This window comes from Trachurus trachurus, assembly GCF_905171665.1.
Source record: "Trachurus trachurus genome assembly, chromosome: 18".
Lineage (NCBI taxonomy): Eukaryota > Metazoa > Chordata > Actinopteri > Carangiformes > Carangidae > Trachurus > Trachurus trachurus.
This window is the reverse complement of record NC_139909.1, coordinates 19,147,209-19,163,599: the sequence shown is the minus strand read 5'-3', so window position 1 is coordinate 19,163,599 and position 16,391 is coordinate 19,147,209. Positions and strand designations below refer to the sequence as shown.

Genomic DNA, 16,391 nt, shown 5'->3' with positions numbered 1-16,391 from the left:
TGAAGATTTGCTTTCCTAATTATTATTAATGTACATTGTAATGTAGCTGTCCACTTTAGATGACGTTTGATAGTTTAATCTATGATAATGAATCATATTTCTTATGTAAAGATTTTTATGTTTTATACATAAAACTTTAACCTGCAGTGTGAATGTAGTGGAGTGAAAACTGCTGTATTTCTCTTGTAGACTTATAGTACGGTAAGTGACTTTTAAGTAGCATAAAATGACTCAAAACTGTACTTTAAATACTTCACGTGCCTGATTAATTGTGATTTATGTGATGTATTTTCCAAAAATATAAACAAATAATTGAGACCATTAATAACTTCCCCAAAACTAAGCATTTTCCCCCCAAATGCTGTAAATCATAGCATCATGTCGACTGTCAGTGAATCACCTGCTGTAGAGGCGTAAAAACAACAGACAGAGACATGTAGTAAAACTTTTATTCATTTTTTTCCAAGTCAAAAAACAAACAGAACAAAGATACAGAGAATGAGATAATGAATCGATTTCTATACAGTGGCAATTTTAAGTTAAACCTTCCTTTGCCCAGACATGAACTCTGCTTGAAACCCTGTCTCGCCTCTGGACACACACTAACCGCGCACACACATACACACTTTTCCATTCATTCAACCTGGGAGTCCTGACGTCCTGAGTTGACTGGACGGCACAGTTAAGACAACAGGATTGGCTGCAAGCATAGTGGACAAAATGTGACAATTAAGGTTGTGTTTTTTTTTTTTCATATATGGAAAGCAACAAGCTCCACCACAATATTTACTAAGTGCAATGACCAAACCTGCTTTATCTCAAAGGCCAGAGGATGCGGTCCATTCAACTCAAGACAACCCTGGAGGCAATGTTTCACAAAATTAGACAAAATCATCGGAACATTTTCAGAACATAAACCCCAAAAATTAATGGTTTTTCGTTTCATCTCCTCAGGACTCCCAGTCCGATCAGATACATCCCCGCCCTCCCCTTGATTCCCCTCGTCACAGGTACATACACTGGTAGAAAAAAAGAAACACTGATTTCAGAAATGAGGATCATTTGTGGATGAAGAGGGAAGAGGGAGGAGACCCAGCTAAGAAATTCAGAAACCACGCTGAGCGATTGAATAATGGAAAAGGAGGAGGAGGGGGGGAAAAGGGGGGAAAAAAATATTTTCCACTGTCATCAGACGCACAGGCGGTTTCCTAACGCAGTCGAACTAGGTCAAGTTGTGTGAGAGAGCACCCATATTCAAAAGAAAGTCCGCACTAATGTAGTGGGTAAGGTTTTAGTCTTTTTACTAGAGAGGCCAAAAGTGCTGTTTCTTTGGACAATCTCTGCTGGACAAGAAATAAAACTGTTCCACGTTGATGTGGAGAACAAAAATAAAAAGAAGAAAAAAGGGCCAACAGGACAAATGTTGCCCTTCGGCGACGTGAAAACACCAAACTGGAGCACTGGAACTTTTTGCCCTTCTACCCTTTAAACTGGAGCAACGCCGCAGCCCGGTGACGGCGGCGCGCAGCGATTTGTACAACTGTTAGTCGAGAAAAAAAAAAAGAAGAAGACTCGGGACAGTCGGGGAGAACAGGAGGGGGGTGTTGGGGTTGAGAGGTGGTGAGGGGGTGGTGGGCCGTGAAAAACCCAAACATACTCCCCTCCGTCCCCTGCCCCTTCATCCACAGTATTATAAACATGAGCCTCCTGCAAACATGTTTTACAAAGTCACCAAAAGCAAACAAGAGAGAAGCCAAAAAAAAAAATTAAAATGATTAATTTTCCTCTATTCATATTCACACAGAATAGTAGTTAACTTTCTTTCTTAAATAAACCGAACAGTCCAAATAAACCTGTGTACACTTCAGCTATCAAGAAATGGGACGAAGATTAGCGACAAGTGGGAGGGATTTGGAGGAAAACAAAAATAAATTTCAACCTAAAGCTTGATTAAAATGTATTAACATGTGCTACTCATGCAAACAATGACAAAAGCAGCAACAACGCCAAAACTAGTATCCCTCGTCCACACGCGCCCCATTTCCTCCTAAAGTCAAAATGAAAGACAGAATAATTATTCTGACCATTTCTTTTTTCATATAAATCTTTAAATCCCCAGTGTTGAGGGAAGAAGAATATCTGGAAAAGTTTTTTCTTTCTTTCTTTTTTTTTTTTTTTTTTAGTTTTTGCTTTTGATGCACAAGTCTCCAAAATGGTAGAGGACTAGAGGATGCTGGTGGGTGTTTTCATGACATCTTTCAGGTTTTTTTTTGTCTTTGGGGGTGTGAAGGGGAGGAAGAGGGGAGGGCGATGGGTATACACACACACCTAATGTCGTTAATGATGTTCAGAGTGAAGTTTTCCTTTTTCCCTGCAAAGCCAGTTTCTCTCTCCTATGATGAATTCATTTCCGACTCTTCGTTTGAATACGATCCAACGCCTAAAGCCCCGCCCGTCTCCTTTCATCCACAAAACGCCCCCCCAAAAACCGGCAGCAACTGTACTTTTGACAAAAGCAGCAACAGGTCTAACAAGATACACCTTGGTGAAATGAGCAGTAAACAAAGTCTAAACCTTACCTCCGTGATTTTCTTTCGAGCTTATGATTTATTTGTTTTTTTTTGTGATGAATACAATCCACTTAGCTTTTTTTTTTTCTTCTTTTTTTTGAAAAAAGGCTTTTGGCAAAATGTACGCTTTCCAGGAACAACTATACACCCAACACTTAGAGAACGAGAGAGAGAGAGAGACTGGATGTAATAGACTATAAAGTTAAAAAGGGACATTTTTCTCCCCCTCATGTGTTCACCACATCTTCCTCTCCTTTTCATTCCCTCGTGGGATTTGCAGTTTTGCTTCAACACCCCATGTGGAAATTAAAAAACTATTTCAAAAGGCAGCCTTTTTTTTCTCCTTCAGGCAAAGCAGTTCAAGTCTTTCACATAATAGTTTTAACTATTTTTGGGGGGGAAGGGAGGAGGGGGAGGAGGAGGAGGAGGAGGAGGTGGTGGGGGTAAAGGGGGGGCGGCTCCATCAGATGGTTGACGACGAAGCGGAGAAAGACGACGATCAGAGTCGCCGCCACCTCCAGCTGGTCAGAGATGCTGTCCTTCAGGTGTCCGCCGCGAGGTGGCGGGGTCGTTGGCGTCGTCTCCGGGCGGCCCCCCCCTCTCGGCCGCGCCTCGCCATCAGTTGTTCTCCTCGTCGCTGTCGTCGGGGCTGATCGCCGGGCTGTAGGTGGGGGAGGTGGGGCTGTATCCGGGGGAGGTGGGGCTGTAGGTGGAGCCTTTGGGGCTAGTTGGCGAGTACGTAGGGGAGGTGGGCGAGTACTTGGGGGAGGTCGGGGAGTAAGTCGGGGAGGTGGGGGAGTACTTGGGGCTGGTGGGGGTGTAGGTCGGGGAGGTGGGGGAGTAGGTGGGGGAGGTGGGGCTGTATTTCGGTGTGGTCGGGGAGTAGGTGGGAGAGGTGGGAGAGTACTTGGGCGACGTCGGCGAGTACTTTGGCGAGGTGGGGGAGTACTTGGGGGAGGTGGGGGTGTACTCTGGGGAGCTGGGGCTGTACGAGGGGGAGGTCGGGGTGTATTTGGGGGAGGTGGGGGAGTAGGAGGGCGAGCTGGGGCTGTAGGAGGGGGAGCTGGGGGTGTAGGTGGGCGACTGCGGGGTGTAGCGCGGACTGGACGGGGAGTAAGAGGGGGAGGTGGGGGAGTAGGAGGGGGAGGTGGGGGAGTAGTTGGGGCTGGTCGGGGTGTAGTTGGGGGAGGTGGGGGAGTAGGAGGGCGACGTCGGGGAGTAGGAGGGCGAGGTGGGGGAGTAACTGGGCGAGGTGGGGGTGTAGTTGGGCGACGTGGGGCTGTAGCTCGGGCTGGTCGGCGAGTAGGAGGGGGAGGTGGGGGAGTAGGAGGGGGAGGTGGGGGAGTAAGACGGAGACGTGGGGGAGTAGGAAGGCGAGGTGGGGGAGTAAGAGGGGGAGGTGGGGGAGTAGGAGGGGGAGGTCGGGCTGTAGCTGGGCGACGTCGGGCTGTAGCTCGGCGAGGTGGGGGAGTAACTGGGCGAGGTGGGGGAGTAGGACGGGGAGGTGGGGGAGTAGGAGGGGGACGTCGGGGAGTAGGAAGGAGACGTGGGCGAGTAGGAGGGAGACGTGGGGGAGTAGCTGGGCGAGGTGGGGGAGTAGGAGGGGGACGTCGGGCTGTAGTTGGGGCTGGTGGGGGAGTAAGAGGGGGAGGTGGGGGAGTAGGAGGGGGAGGTGGGGGAGTAGCCCGGGCTCTGGGGGGTGTAGCCTCCGGGGGAGCGCGGCTCGTAGGCAGGGGAGGTGGGGGAGTAGTTGGGTGACATTGCTCCACCTGGGGCAGAAGAGACAGCCGGTCAGAGAGGAGAACAACGAGAACAACAACTATTCATTCCTTCGTTCATTCATAGAAATAACGGTCAATTTCATAGTAATGTCATGTTTTTCATAAAGGCAACAGATTACACATGATTTTTGTGCTTTGAATTTTTTGGGAAACACCAGAATTTTTCTCCACCAACTCCTTGCAATTATTATTATTATTAAATTGACCCTTTGTCAAGTCCCACCCTCCACGGTTACTGTTGCTAGGTTGGACAAACAATGGTCACGAAAAGGTCAACTCCATGGATGTATTATATTAACAGTCAACTCCCATTGGAAACCATTGAAAAGTAGGCAGATTTAAATTGCTTGTAACGAAAATTTGAATGAACTATTAATTATCAGAAAAACGGTATAAGAATGATAGAAGACAGACGAGCGATTGAACGGGCATTACATTTTCCGAAAAGTGGGGAAAAAAATCAATGTTTTAGTCACTCACTAGCTAGCTAGCTAACAACGCTAGCTAACGTTAGCTACTAGCTAATGCTTAATCTCCTCGTAAAACTTTACAAAGTTCAAGAGACATTAGCAACGGTAACGTTATGTTTATGTTATATAAATATGTTTATTGATATCTTGGGTTTGGGGAATAGGATAAAAATGACTTTGGGATCGGGAATACGTTCCAGATATCGTCAGTCGTTATTGCAGGTACCCCAGGCACACCTTTTAACCATATTGAAAAATTAAAAAGTTGTTTTTGCCGAAAAAATAGCTGTCTACCTATCTCGTTTCATACGGTTTCATCCCAGGGAGGGATGTCCAACCTTACAACGTTGCGCAACTTGTGGCATGGGGAGAAGCGTTCTGATTGGTGGATTAGCAGACCAATCAGAAAGCCAACAAAGGGTCAATTGACTGATTGATATTTCATGCTATTAGTACGCAATCAATCGTTATTTCTTTGCGATATTTCTCGACATTACTATGAAATTGACCGTCATTTCTAGGCTATTTCTAGGCTTTTTTAGTATCTAGTATATTTTTTGGGGCTTTTTCGCCTTTTAATGGAAAGCACAGTTAAGAGAGAGACAGGAAATGGGGAGGCAGAGGGGGGAATGACACGTGGGGGCGGTTTGCTCTACCAACTGAGCTAAACGCCATCCCCTATTTCTAGACATTGTCATTATCTCGTAATGAGCGGTCTGTAAATTAAAGGGGTTACTACTAATATGAACTTTCTCTGCAGTGTCTCACCTGGAGATGGGATGTATGGGCTGGCTGGTCCCGGAGACCCTGGAGACCCGGGAGTGGGCGACCAGGCCGGGGAGTAGCCCGGAGAGAAGCCGCTGGCGTCTGATGCTGCGCTGGGGGAGAAACCTGCTGCTCCGGGGGTCATGCCGCTTCCTGCAGAGAGAGAGAGAAACAAATCAATAAATAAACACAAACAAACAAACTCAGTGAATGAAAACCAACAGGAGCTGGAGAGGCAGAGGAAACCTGGACGAACACTCACCGACACTCGGGGACCAGGCGCCGTAGGCCGGGGTGGCACCGGTGTTCCACGGCGTCATGGCAGGCGACATGCCGCTCATGGGGCTCGGCACCGTACCGAAGAACATGCCAGTAGCTGCAAACGGGACGCAAACAGGACGTTAAAATCTCACCTCCAACACTACCTCTGTTATCTGATTAATTATTATTTTAATAAGAATATTTTTAACCATCTTAGATCCTTTCCAACTCTTATGTAACTCTTATTTTTACTGCTTTGTTTTTACTATTCAGGAGTTTGTATCACAGGAAAATTTCCCTCCTGGGATGGATAAACTAATTCTGATTCTGATTTTTAAAAACTCAATAAACTTACGTCCGGCCACGCTGATGCCGGGGATGTTGGTGGGGATCTCCATGCCGTATTTACACTTCTCAGCGTCCAGCAGTAGATCGAAGCAGCCCGTGCCGGCCGGGGCGAGCTGCCCGAGCATGATGTTCTCCGACACGCCCTTCATGGGGTCGCTCTCTCCGTGGGACGACGCCTCCATCAACACGTCCACCTTGAGAGGGGAAAGATAAAAAGATGTAATCAAGTTATTAAAAGTCTGTTTCCATCAGAAACTAAGAACGAGATGATTCAGTTATTGATTAATTTCTCACCGTCTCCTCAAAGGAACACTTCATGAGCGGTCCCGTGTCTTGACGGTTGATGCCGTGACGGGTGATGGCCATCAGGTGACCGCGGCAGGTCATGGTGTCACAAAGCAGAGCCAAGTGACGGTAGTTGACGTAGGAACCGTCAAAGGAGATGACGTGGTACAACTCCCTCTCCAGAGCCTTTCTGACCGCCTCGATGCCCAACACCTGAGAGAGCGACACAGGAAACAAGATGAACACTGAGGAAACCTTCCTGACATTCTGCTGCTGAGATGAACATTTTTGTTTGTTTGTTTTTGTACCGTGAAGATCTCCACGATGTCGTTGGAGGTCGTCCTGACGGGATCCACGTCCTTCTCGCTGAGGACTCTCATGAGGCTCACTCCGTCCGTCTCCAGGATCCACTCCTGCAGCGCCTTGAACTCTCCGTCCTCGGTGATGATAATCTTCTTCTTGTTGTCCGTCTGCGGCAAATGCATGTACACCTGGAGGAGGAAGAGGAGGAGGAGGTTCACCTTTGACTTAGAGCCGACACTGATGATACTGATGGTAAAGCATTTCCTGATTTCACCCGAGTTGCAGGTTTCCTCTGTTTCCCACCGTCATTTACCTGTTTGTTTCTATACAGCCCTGTCAGTTTGATTGTGTTTTACCATGTCTTACTGGATTTTATTTTCTCGTTTTAACTGTCATCCTCATTTTCTCTGTTAAGCACTTTGTACTCTTGTTTGATAAGTGCTCTATTAATAAAGTGTATTATTACAGGGTTCCTACGCAAGTATGGAAAGTATGGAATTTGATTTTATACATTTCCAAGTCTGGAAAAGTATTGAAAAATGGAAACTATTGTATGGAAATATTCATCTTAATTCTTATCTGGGTTTGGTCTTATCTGAAGTTATTTGGGTAAATGATCTTATATGCGCTATTGTACCTAGCTACAACCTCCTAGAAATTATTTGCTGACATAATGGCATACAAATTCAGAATAATGGAAATTAACAAATAAAATAAAATACATTTCACAATTTATTTACATGATACACTTCTAATTACTCAAATGTCACAATTTATATGATTTTTTTTACCCCCAGTAAGTCTAGAAATTAGGGTCTGGAAAAAGTTTGACAAATGTGTAGGAACCCTGTTATTATTACGAGCTTGTATGATCTAAAGAGACTGTGATGGTATGTCTTTGTGCGTTTGCTGTGTTACCTTGCTGATCTGCTCGATGCCCTGCAGGGTCATGTCTGTCAACATGTTGGACTCGATGCACCTCAAGAACACGTCGTCGTCCATTTTGTCCACAACCTCCTCGTCCTACGCACGAAGAAAAGCACGGGTGATCAATATTCACGTTACACTACGGTGCGATTGTACTACGACTTAAAACATCATTTACTCACCTCCTGGAACTTGTTCTCGTCGCTGTTCATGATCCTGATTCGCAGAACGAGCTTCTCAGCGTTGTCGTCGTTGAAGATACAGTTGAGATCGTCTCCAAAACCTGCAGAGAGAGAGAGAGAGAGAAAACCGTTGTTATAGGAGGTGAAGTGCATTTCATTTCTTACAAAAGTACCAAACAGGAGCACGTGTCAACCACCCACCGCAGTTGATCTTCTCTGCGATCTGCTCCATGGTCAGCTTGCGATCCGTCATGTGCTTGCGGTCGAGCTCGATGCGCAGCAGCCACGGTGAAATGCGCGTCACGTCAAAGTCGGGCATCTCATAGTAGACGTTCACCCACTCCTGGTCCTCGGCCACCACCGTGTTCTGGGGGTTGGGGTCGTAGTAGATGGCGGTGTTGGCCGTCACCTGAGAGAGAAAAGAAAAAAAAAAAGGCTGAGTTTTAGTCACAGCTTTTTAAATTAGGAGGAAATCAAACAACAGCGCCATCTGCAGCTCGGGAGGAAAACTGTGCCGTAGCTTTCTCTCTCACTTTTCGTAGTGTGGTGTGCTCCAGGCGACAGAGGATGTCCTTGGCCCGCTCGGCGTCGCGTGCTGCCTGGCCCAGCAGGAAGACGGTCAGCGAGGGGGTCTTGGGCCTCTTGGAGATGTTGATCAACTCCTTCAGACGGGGCACACCCAGCGTGACGTTCTTGGCCGACACACCGGCGTAATGGAAGGTGTTCAGGGTCATCTGGGTGGCCGGCTCTCCCAGCGACTGAGCGGCCAGAGCGCCGACCATCTCGCCGGGGTGGGCCTGACGGAGCGGAGGGGAAAAGACGGGAGTTAAGGTTAAAAACGCGGTCACAGAGATCTGATAACTCTTCATAAGTCGTATGTGAGAACGCCGAGCTTACGATGGACTGGTTGAACTTGGTCTCGATCTCTCCCAGCAGCCAGTCGAAGGCCTCGGTGGTGAGGCGGAACTCCTCCGTCATGCGCCGGGAGCAGAGCGTGGAGCGCAGGTGGATGTTGAAGAGCAGCGTTGCGTTCTCCTGCGCCTGCCTGCTGAGCGGGTCCTCGCCGTTCACGATCACCAGCTTCTTGCTCAGGTCGTGGACGCCTGGGGATCCAGACACACACAGAGTGAGTCTGAGAAAATCTATTCTTTTAAAGGTGTAGAGAAATGGCCGTTTGTCCCGTTTGTTGCGCCGAGTTGTCACGAGCTGCAACACGAGTTTACCCGAGTAAGGAAAACGAATTTGATTGGTCGTTATCCAGCGGGCGGGACATTCAAAGCTTGGGGCGAGACCGAGCTCGGTGTGTGTGTGCGTGTCTCAGACATTTGAATGACGGATCCAATATCAGTGGCTGGTGAATCGTGCGCAAAATGCGAAAAAAAAAAATACTACACTTTCATCCCAGATTTACTCAAAAATAGAATTTTGCACAAAGTTTGGCCTACATCGTCTGAAAGATGAGTTATTACACTAATTTTATGACCCACGGTGGGCTCAAATTCAATTTTCTTTTCTGTACACCTTTAAAAGCCCGAGTCTTTTTTTCCCCTCCAAGACAATGTTATCTGATGTGGCTGTAAATGATTATCTGTGCAACTCCTCCGCCGGGATCTGAGCTGTTCCTGTTATGTAACAGGTCTTGATTCCTCAGGTGGCTTTACGGTCGGCTTGAGGCAGGGCCACGACCTCTTAGCTCTAATTCTACAGCGGGCCACTTCTCCGTGTGTTGCGCAAAATCCCTGAGCTAAAAATATGACGTGGCAACTTTGCCCAGTTTAAGCTACACCCACAAAAGTTTGTCTTTTTTTTTTTAAAGCTTACCTTCGACCACTCTTAGAGGATTCAGGTCCGTCGGCGTCCGCGTGTTGATGCGGAAGATCTTCTGCGCGTTCCAGATCATTCTGGCCAGGTTACACGGCAGCACCACCTGCAGACGAGGAGAAAACATTGCAACGTCATATTTTGGAGCTCACAGGAGACTGAATTGTGCAGATGTGACCACACACACACATACCTTGCTGTCTCCAGTGGGGAAGATGGCTCGGAGGATCTCTCTGTCCTCCTTCATCTTATCAAACTCCCTCTCCAGGCTGCTCTGCACGTGTGCGTTGGTCAGCACGTCTTTCACCACGTCCTCCTGCAGCATCCGCCTCAGGGCTCGCTCGTTGGTGCAGTCAAACTTGAACCTGAGACGAAATAAAAACCAAAGTTAAACCACCGATCGTCGACATAAAAACGTCTTTTGGCCCTCGAGTCAAAATATTAGCCTTAAAAATGAACCTGCACACCGCCCGTCGTCATTTGATACGCGTCGGCTTCGACGTGTGTGACTCACTTCTTTTCAAAGGCCTTGTGTGAGGGTTTGAGCGTGGCCACGTTTTGGAACTCGACGTTCTCTCCTGCCAGGCCGTCCTCGCCGTACCGCAGCTGCACCACCTGGTTGATGGAGTTACGCACCGTGCCGTCGTACTTCACCATCACAGACTCCATGGACTTGATCAGACGACGCTGGATGTAACCTGTTGAGGTAGAGAAGCAACATTTTCAACATTGTTGTTCTTGTACAGTCTATTAAAACACCATTTAATGTACTTCTTCAAGATCCTGACACCGCTTTTCTTCCTTTTCTAACATTTCACCCAGTTGCCCCGACTCACCGGTCTCAGCAGTCTTCACAGCTGTATCAATCAGACCCTCTCTGCCTCCCATGGCGTGGAAGAAGAACTCCGTCGGCGTCAGACCGGCCAGGTACGAGTTCTCCACAAAGCCTCTGCTCTCGGGACCGTAGTCGTCTTTGATGAAGTGAGGCAGCGTGCGGTGTTTGAAGCCGAAGGGGATACGCTTACCCTCCACGTTCTGTTGCCCCACCACAGCAATAACCTGAATAAGGAGAGAAGATTGATTGATTCTTAGGAAATCAAACCTTATTGATCCACTGTGAGGGAGCAGATGATCAAATTAACCGTCTTACCTGTGAGATGTTAATCTTCGAACCCTTGGAACCGGCCACCACCATGGACTTGAAGTTGTTGTACTCAGACAGAGACTTCTGGGCGGAAGATCCCGTTTTGTCACGAGCGTCGTTCAGGATACGGTTCACCTGGTTCTCGAAGGTTTGCCTCAGCGTGTTACCGGGGGTCGGCTCCAGCTCGTTGTTGTGAGCTTTCTCAATAACCTGGCAGGTGGAAGGTGAAGGGGAAAACTGTCACACTTCTGTTGTACTACAGTTCCCCGGAAACGCTGCAGAAACGGTGTTGGAATACTTTGTACTCACTTCTATCACATCCTGTTTGGCTTTCTTGATGGTGTTCTGGATGTCGAGGTACGTCTTGGCGTCAGCAATGGAGTCACCGATACCGATGGAATGACCTGAGGAATAGATCAAGAGCCAATAATTATATGTTTATCAATTTATACCACAATAATAGCAATACAGTTATATTCAAACCACGAAATTACAATGTAACATTACGAGACGTCGTTTTTGAGGCAAATGCAGCCGGAACTACATTCCTGACGTGGCTGCTGTGCGGAGTGATTTCAAAAGGAAAAGTAGTTCAGAGTATTTGCTTCATGTGTCGTAATGTTGAATAATTATACATGAATATTTCATAGCGTGGTGAATGTGCATGTCACAACTTGTCCACGAGAGCATTTTGGAGTTGTTGGATTGTGTATTTGATGAGTTAGATGAGGGACAGGGGACCTGTACCATTCACCTCCATTGTTTTCACTGAGCAGCTCACGTCTCTGCCCCGCTGATCTCAAAACAACATGCACCGATAATTAAAGGGAATGAACCGACTGCTATGACTAAAGGGATTATGGCAATAGGCGAATTTGCCAAAAATGTTGAACTATCCCTTTAACTAGAGTGTTTTCTTACCCTCAATGAGCAGCCAGTTGTTGACCACAGTCTGAATGTTGGAGTAGAAGAGTCTGGTGATGTCGTGGCCCATCTCCAGGTAGGAGATGTGGACGAGGGAGCCGGCCGACGTTCCCAGAGACTTCTTACACAGGATGCCCATGATCAACTCTCCGTTCTCCACGATGACCTGTGTGAGTCAGTTGAATCGAGGTGAGGCTACTCGCATTGGAAACAACCTCCGCTCGGTTGGAGTTGTACTTAGTATCGAACGGGGCTTCGTACCTTGGTGTCTCCGGGTGAAATGTGTTTGTAAGGACCGCTGTCCTCCTCGTCCGGGTGGGTGCTGTGCGTGCGGATGACGTTGATGTGTCCAGGAATGATGAGACTGAAGATCTGCTTTCCTGTCCACAGAGGACGGGGCTTGAGGATGGCCGGCTGAGGCATCTTCCCGTCCCAGGTGGAGAGGAACATGAGGAGGTTCATGACTTCACCCTGTAGAGGTAAAAAACACACGTTGAGCGGGAGTCCCTGATAGAATATCTACAACCGACGCCCATGTTTTCAACGGGTTAATGTCTCCTCACCCTCTCTAAGAAGACGTCTCTCTTGGTGAATTTGCGCACAGCTGTGAGGGTGTCCTGCACAATACCCATGACGGGCCTGTTGGACTGGGGCGTAACGATCATACGCGGCACCATGGCCAGCTCCTGAATCTCTGCCCTCGTCTCCAGAGACTGTGGCAGGTGGAGGTTCATCTCATCTCCGTCAAAGTCAGCGTTGTACGGGGTGGTGACACTGGAGACAGATGAGAGGATGGGATGTTAGAAGAACTCTTATTACAGCCAGGAATTAACATTAAAATCAAAGAACTACTGTCTCGAAATAGCTATAAAATATAAATGCATAACAACACCAAAGGAAAATGTACCAAAGAAAATACATTTTCTAAAAGCAGGCGACTTTTTGTCTTCACTCTGTACCTGAGGTTGAGTCGAAATGTGGACCAGGGCAGAATCCGAACCCTGTGCCCCATCATGGACATTTTATGTAGTGTAGGCTGTCGGTTGAAGATGACAATGTCGCCATCACACATGTGTCTTTCCACCTAAATATAGGAAGAGAGAGAGAAAAAAAACAGTTTTAGTCAAAATTAAATATGACATTGCTGGTTAACAACTTGTTTTTTGTTTTTTATCTTGCCTTGTAGCCGATCTGCAGATGAAGGTCACTTGGTTTAGGGTGAAACCGCAGGTCAATTCTGTCTCCGTTGTCTCGGATGATGTATTTGGCTCCTGGATACTGGCTGTTGCCTCTTCGCACCAGCTCTTGTAATCTAATCAAAAGTCATCAGAGTAAATTAGCTGGCATCAAATGACTTCAAAATCTATTGATTTTTTTTTTTCTTCTTTTCTTTCGATTTACAGGGCGTTTAATTAGGATGCCGCTCTAATGTACCTGTCGATGTTAAAGGGCGTGACAATTTCAGGGAAGGTCATGTTGGCTGCGATGGATCGTGGAACGCCCACTTGGTCGATTTGCAGGTTGGGGTCTGGGGTGATGACGGTTCGGGCAGAGAAGTCCACACGCTTTCCCATCAGGTTACCTCGGACTCGACCCTCCTTTCCCTTTAGACGTTGTTTTATGGATTTGAGAGGGCGGCCAGACTTTTGCATTGCCTGAGAAAAGAAGACATAAAGTGTGATTTAACATCCATAAAAATATTGTGCTGAATTAAAATTCAAAAGATAGCAACCCCTACTATGACTGTGCACACATTAACATATTTGGGTTGGTATCTAACTATATATTTATGGCACTGCGAAGGGCTCACGTACCCTTGGAAGGCCTGGCAACTCATTGTCCACCATTGTGGCCACGTGAAACTGAAGCAGCTTCACATCTTCAGCTATAACGTGAGCTGCTGCGCCGCTCTGCTCGTTCCGTCTCAGTTGATTATTGATCTTCACGATGTCAGCCAGCTTGTGGGTCAAGTCATCCTTTAAAAAAAATAGAAAGATGCTTGTTACTCTCAATGTTCAAAATAATGCGGGAACAAAATACAAAAGTAGTCAATCTGGCTGTTTTACCTGGTTGCGAGCAGATCCCTGCATGACGACAGCGGGCCTCACAGCCAGTGGAGGCACAGGCAACACAGTTACAATCATCCATTCAGGCCGGGCAAACTTGGGGTCCATGCCCAAGATGACGTCCTCCTCGTCCGAGATGCGTTTGAAGATCTCGTGCACACGCTCGGGACTCAGCAGGATTTTCTTCTCTTGCGAATCCTCGTTGACGTGCTTCCACTCAGCGTACAGCTCCAGGCCGGAGCGTCTGATACGTGGCTGGTAGCGCCCGCAGCCACCGTGACCCTGCACACGTCATAAAACAAGGAGTTATGGTTAAGATTGCAACCAGAAATGCATATTACACCTATGTTAAAAAAGATCTCAGCTAATTACCTTCTCCTTGGTGAGGTCCTCCTCTGTCTCCTGCTGCTCCATGCCAAATTTGTTGTCCATTTCCTCGCCTCCTTCACAGATGTTTTTCCCTTTGCACAGCTCGTACACGTGGGTCAAACGCTTTCTGGGCTGCCCCTTGGATTTTATCAGGATGTCTTTGATCTTTGGATTGTTCTAGAGGAAACAGCAAAAGGAACAAATGAGACCACAAAACTGCAAAAACTTGCATGATAAAATATCAGTGGATCTTCAACATTATGTACTATATAATATGATGAATATATTTACCGAATCCACTAGTAGCTTGGAGCAAAAGAAGCAGACGCATCGAAGAACCTTCATTATCTTTGTGACAAAGCCGACATGGAAGACGGGCTTTGCCAGTTCGATGTGGCCGAAGTGGCCTGGACACTCTGTCATGTTGCCTGAAGGAACAAAAAGTCAGGTAAATAACGTTAAATAAAAACATTAACTAGTGACAGCAGTCAATTGATCAGTATATTTAATCATAAAGTTGTAACATAGCAGTGTACCTGCACATGTCTGACATCTTCCAGTTCTTTCAATGACGCCTTGTCTTGGGTCCATAAGGCCACCAAGTTTAGGACGTCCTCCTTCTGTTGTTTCAGGGTACTTGATTCCCCCTTCAGTAACTGACATCCGTTTCTGGGAAGAAAAGTAAAAACAAAAAAAAACAAAAATTAATTAATGCTACAGTGACAAGCAGTTGATTAACAAACATTAGACGTTTATTCATAAAAAATAATCCATAAGTGTTGAAATCTGATTTTTTTTTTAATCGATCAAGTAAAAAAAAAAAAACCAGTGACCAGAGTTTTTTGTTTTATAAAATCACTTCAATTAACACGAGTTTAAAACGTACATAAATTTCACCGTGTCTAATGATCGTGGCGTGAAAATGTGTACTAAACTTAGAGTCTATGGTACTAAACTCTGCACGCATCAACTTTCGCGACCACAAGAAACTTCACATCCAAGAAGCACAAAACACACAAAAGGTAAACAATTGTTGCCGATCGTATTATATTTACTCAACACACCATCCCGCTTTGAAGAAAACATGCATATCTGACTTAGTTTAAGTTACCTTTTATTCATTTATTGTGAAAGACAACAGACCAAATCGTACAATGCGGTCAGTGGTAAAAAAGCAAACACGTTGCTCCCGTAACAAAGAGCGAGAAGTAGACAAAATCTTCACTTACTGGTGGGCCTTAAGGTTACATTGAATGAATAAAAAGGGGGTTTAATTCATGTGGTAGCATGGATCCTCTCTAATAATGATGTGCTTTAAGTTGTTTCAAACTTCCTGCTACATGCTAGTTAGCACAAGCTCCACCAGCCTGACACAGCTAGCTAGGCTAGGCTAACAGCAACAGCAACCACTTCCTTTGTAAACAGAACCATGTCTTTTACATATATGTTAAACTACAGGATTAGTCAAGAAACTGTACGAATAGTGTGTGTGATCTGTCAAGAGAATTAATTAAAAAAAATCCCCAGTCCCCAGAAAGAAAACCTACAAGCTCATCTGGGCTGATGATGCCGAATTGAACTCTCTTGATCGTGCGCAATGGGCATGCGCTGTCGCCGGAGGGCGGTCCGTGCATCCTGTCTATTCAAAGAGACGCGTCCTTCCCCGGCACGCCGCTTTGTGAGCAGGAACAGCCTTTAAATTGTCACCACGGCTCTGGTCAGGCCGCCAACGGTGACCGGAAAGTCTCCGAAGGCGATATCCCAGGTACCTCTGCTGTCGGTTGCCTCTATGGCCGAATTATTTATGTTTTGGTCCTATGTAAGCCGGCCACCGACTGTTCCCCTCCCTTTTCCTGATCTACACTCTGGAGCGCTCTGAGCGCTTCTGAGCATGAAGTGAGCCAACGCTTGTTTATATAGACTGAGTGCCTACTACGGGGTTGCACAGTCAAAAAAGCAGGGGCTGACTCTTCGGAAGGTGGGACATGGATCTCTGTAGTAAAACTCTCATTGGCCATTCAAGACAGTTACATGAATAATGAATTTTATCACACGTACAGCCAATGAGAGAGCACGTTTATTTCTGGAACGAATCAGCGGTAAAGGCGGGTGTTGATTTAATCTGAACTCATTCCCATTGGCTTTATTAAAACAGAGTAGGCGGTGCATAGTATA

General features: G+C 46.6%; 1 protein-coding gene across 1 annotated transcript; it reads right to left on the bottom strand.

Annotated features, from left to right (window-relative positions):
* Positions 1 to 2,145: 2,145 nt before the first annotated feature.
* polr2a (RNA polymerase II subunit A) lies at positions 2,146 to 16,090 on the bottom strand. Its single transcript, XM_083993193.1, has 29 exons — positions 15,764 to 16,090; positions 14,753 to 14,885; positions 14,508 to 14,644; positions 14,220 to 14,393; positions 13,848 to 14,129; positions 13,596 to 13,757; positions 13,216 to 13,436; positions 12,961 to 13,093; positions 12,741 to 12,865; positions 12,345 to 12,555; positions 12,043 to 12,252; positions 11,779 to 11,947; positions 11,167 to 11,261; positions 10,864 to 11,067; positions 10,550 to 10,772; positions 10,228 to 10,411; positions 9,907 to 10,078; positions 9,714 to 9,819; positions 8,790 to 8,995; positions 8,426 to 8,689; positions 8,094 to 8,301; positions 7,893 to 7,993; positions 7,702 to 7,806; positions 6,789 to 6,971; positions 6,490 to 6,693; positions 6,203 to 6,389; positions 5,849 to 5,962; positions 5,590 to 5,739; positions 2,146 to 4,339 (listed from the first exon to the last, which is right to left on the bottom strand). Exons 1-29 carry the CDS (start codon positions 15,848 to 15,850, stop codon positions 3,189 to 3,191), a joined length of 5,901 nt encoding a protein of 1,966 aa, XP_083849319.1. The 5' UTR covers positions 15,851 to 16,090; the 3' UTR covers positions 2,146 to 3,188.
* Between the last annotated feature and the right edge of the window lie 301 nt (positions 16,091 to 16,391).

Excerpts from the sequence above, each read along its gene's own strand:
- polr2a (XM_083993193.1), bottom strand. The coding sequence starts at position 15,850 with ATGCACGGACCGCCCTCCGGCGACAGCGCATGCCCATTGCGCACGATC. Across the intron at positions 10,773-10,863 it reads CGAAGATTAACATCTCACAG|GTTATTGCTGTGGTGGGGCA; the intron begins GTAAGACGGTTA and ends CTCCTTATTCAG. Across the intron at positions 6,972-7,701 it reads GCATCGAGCAGATCAGCAAG|GTGTACATGCATTTGCCGCA; the intron begins GTAACACAGCAA and ends TTCCTCCTCCAG.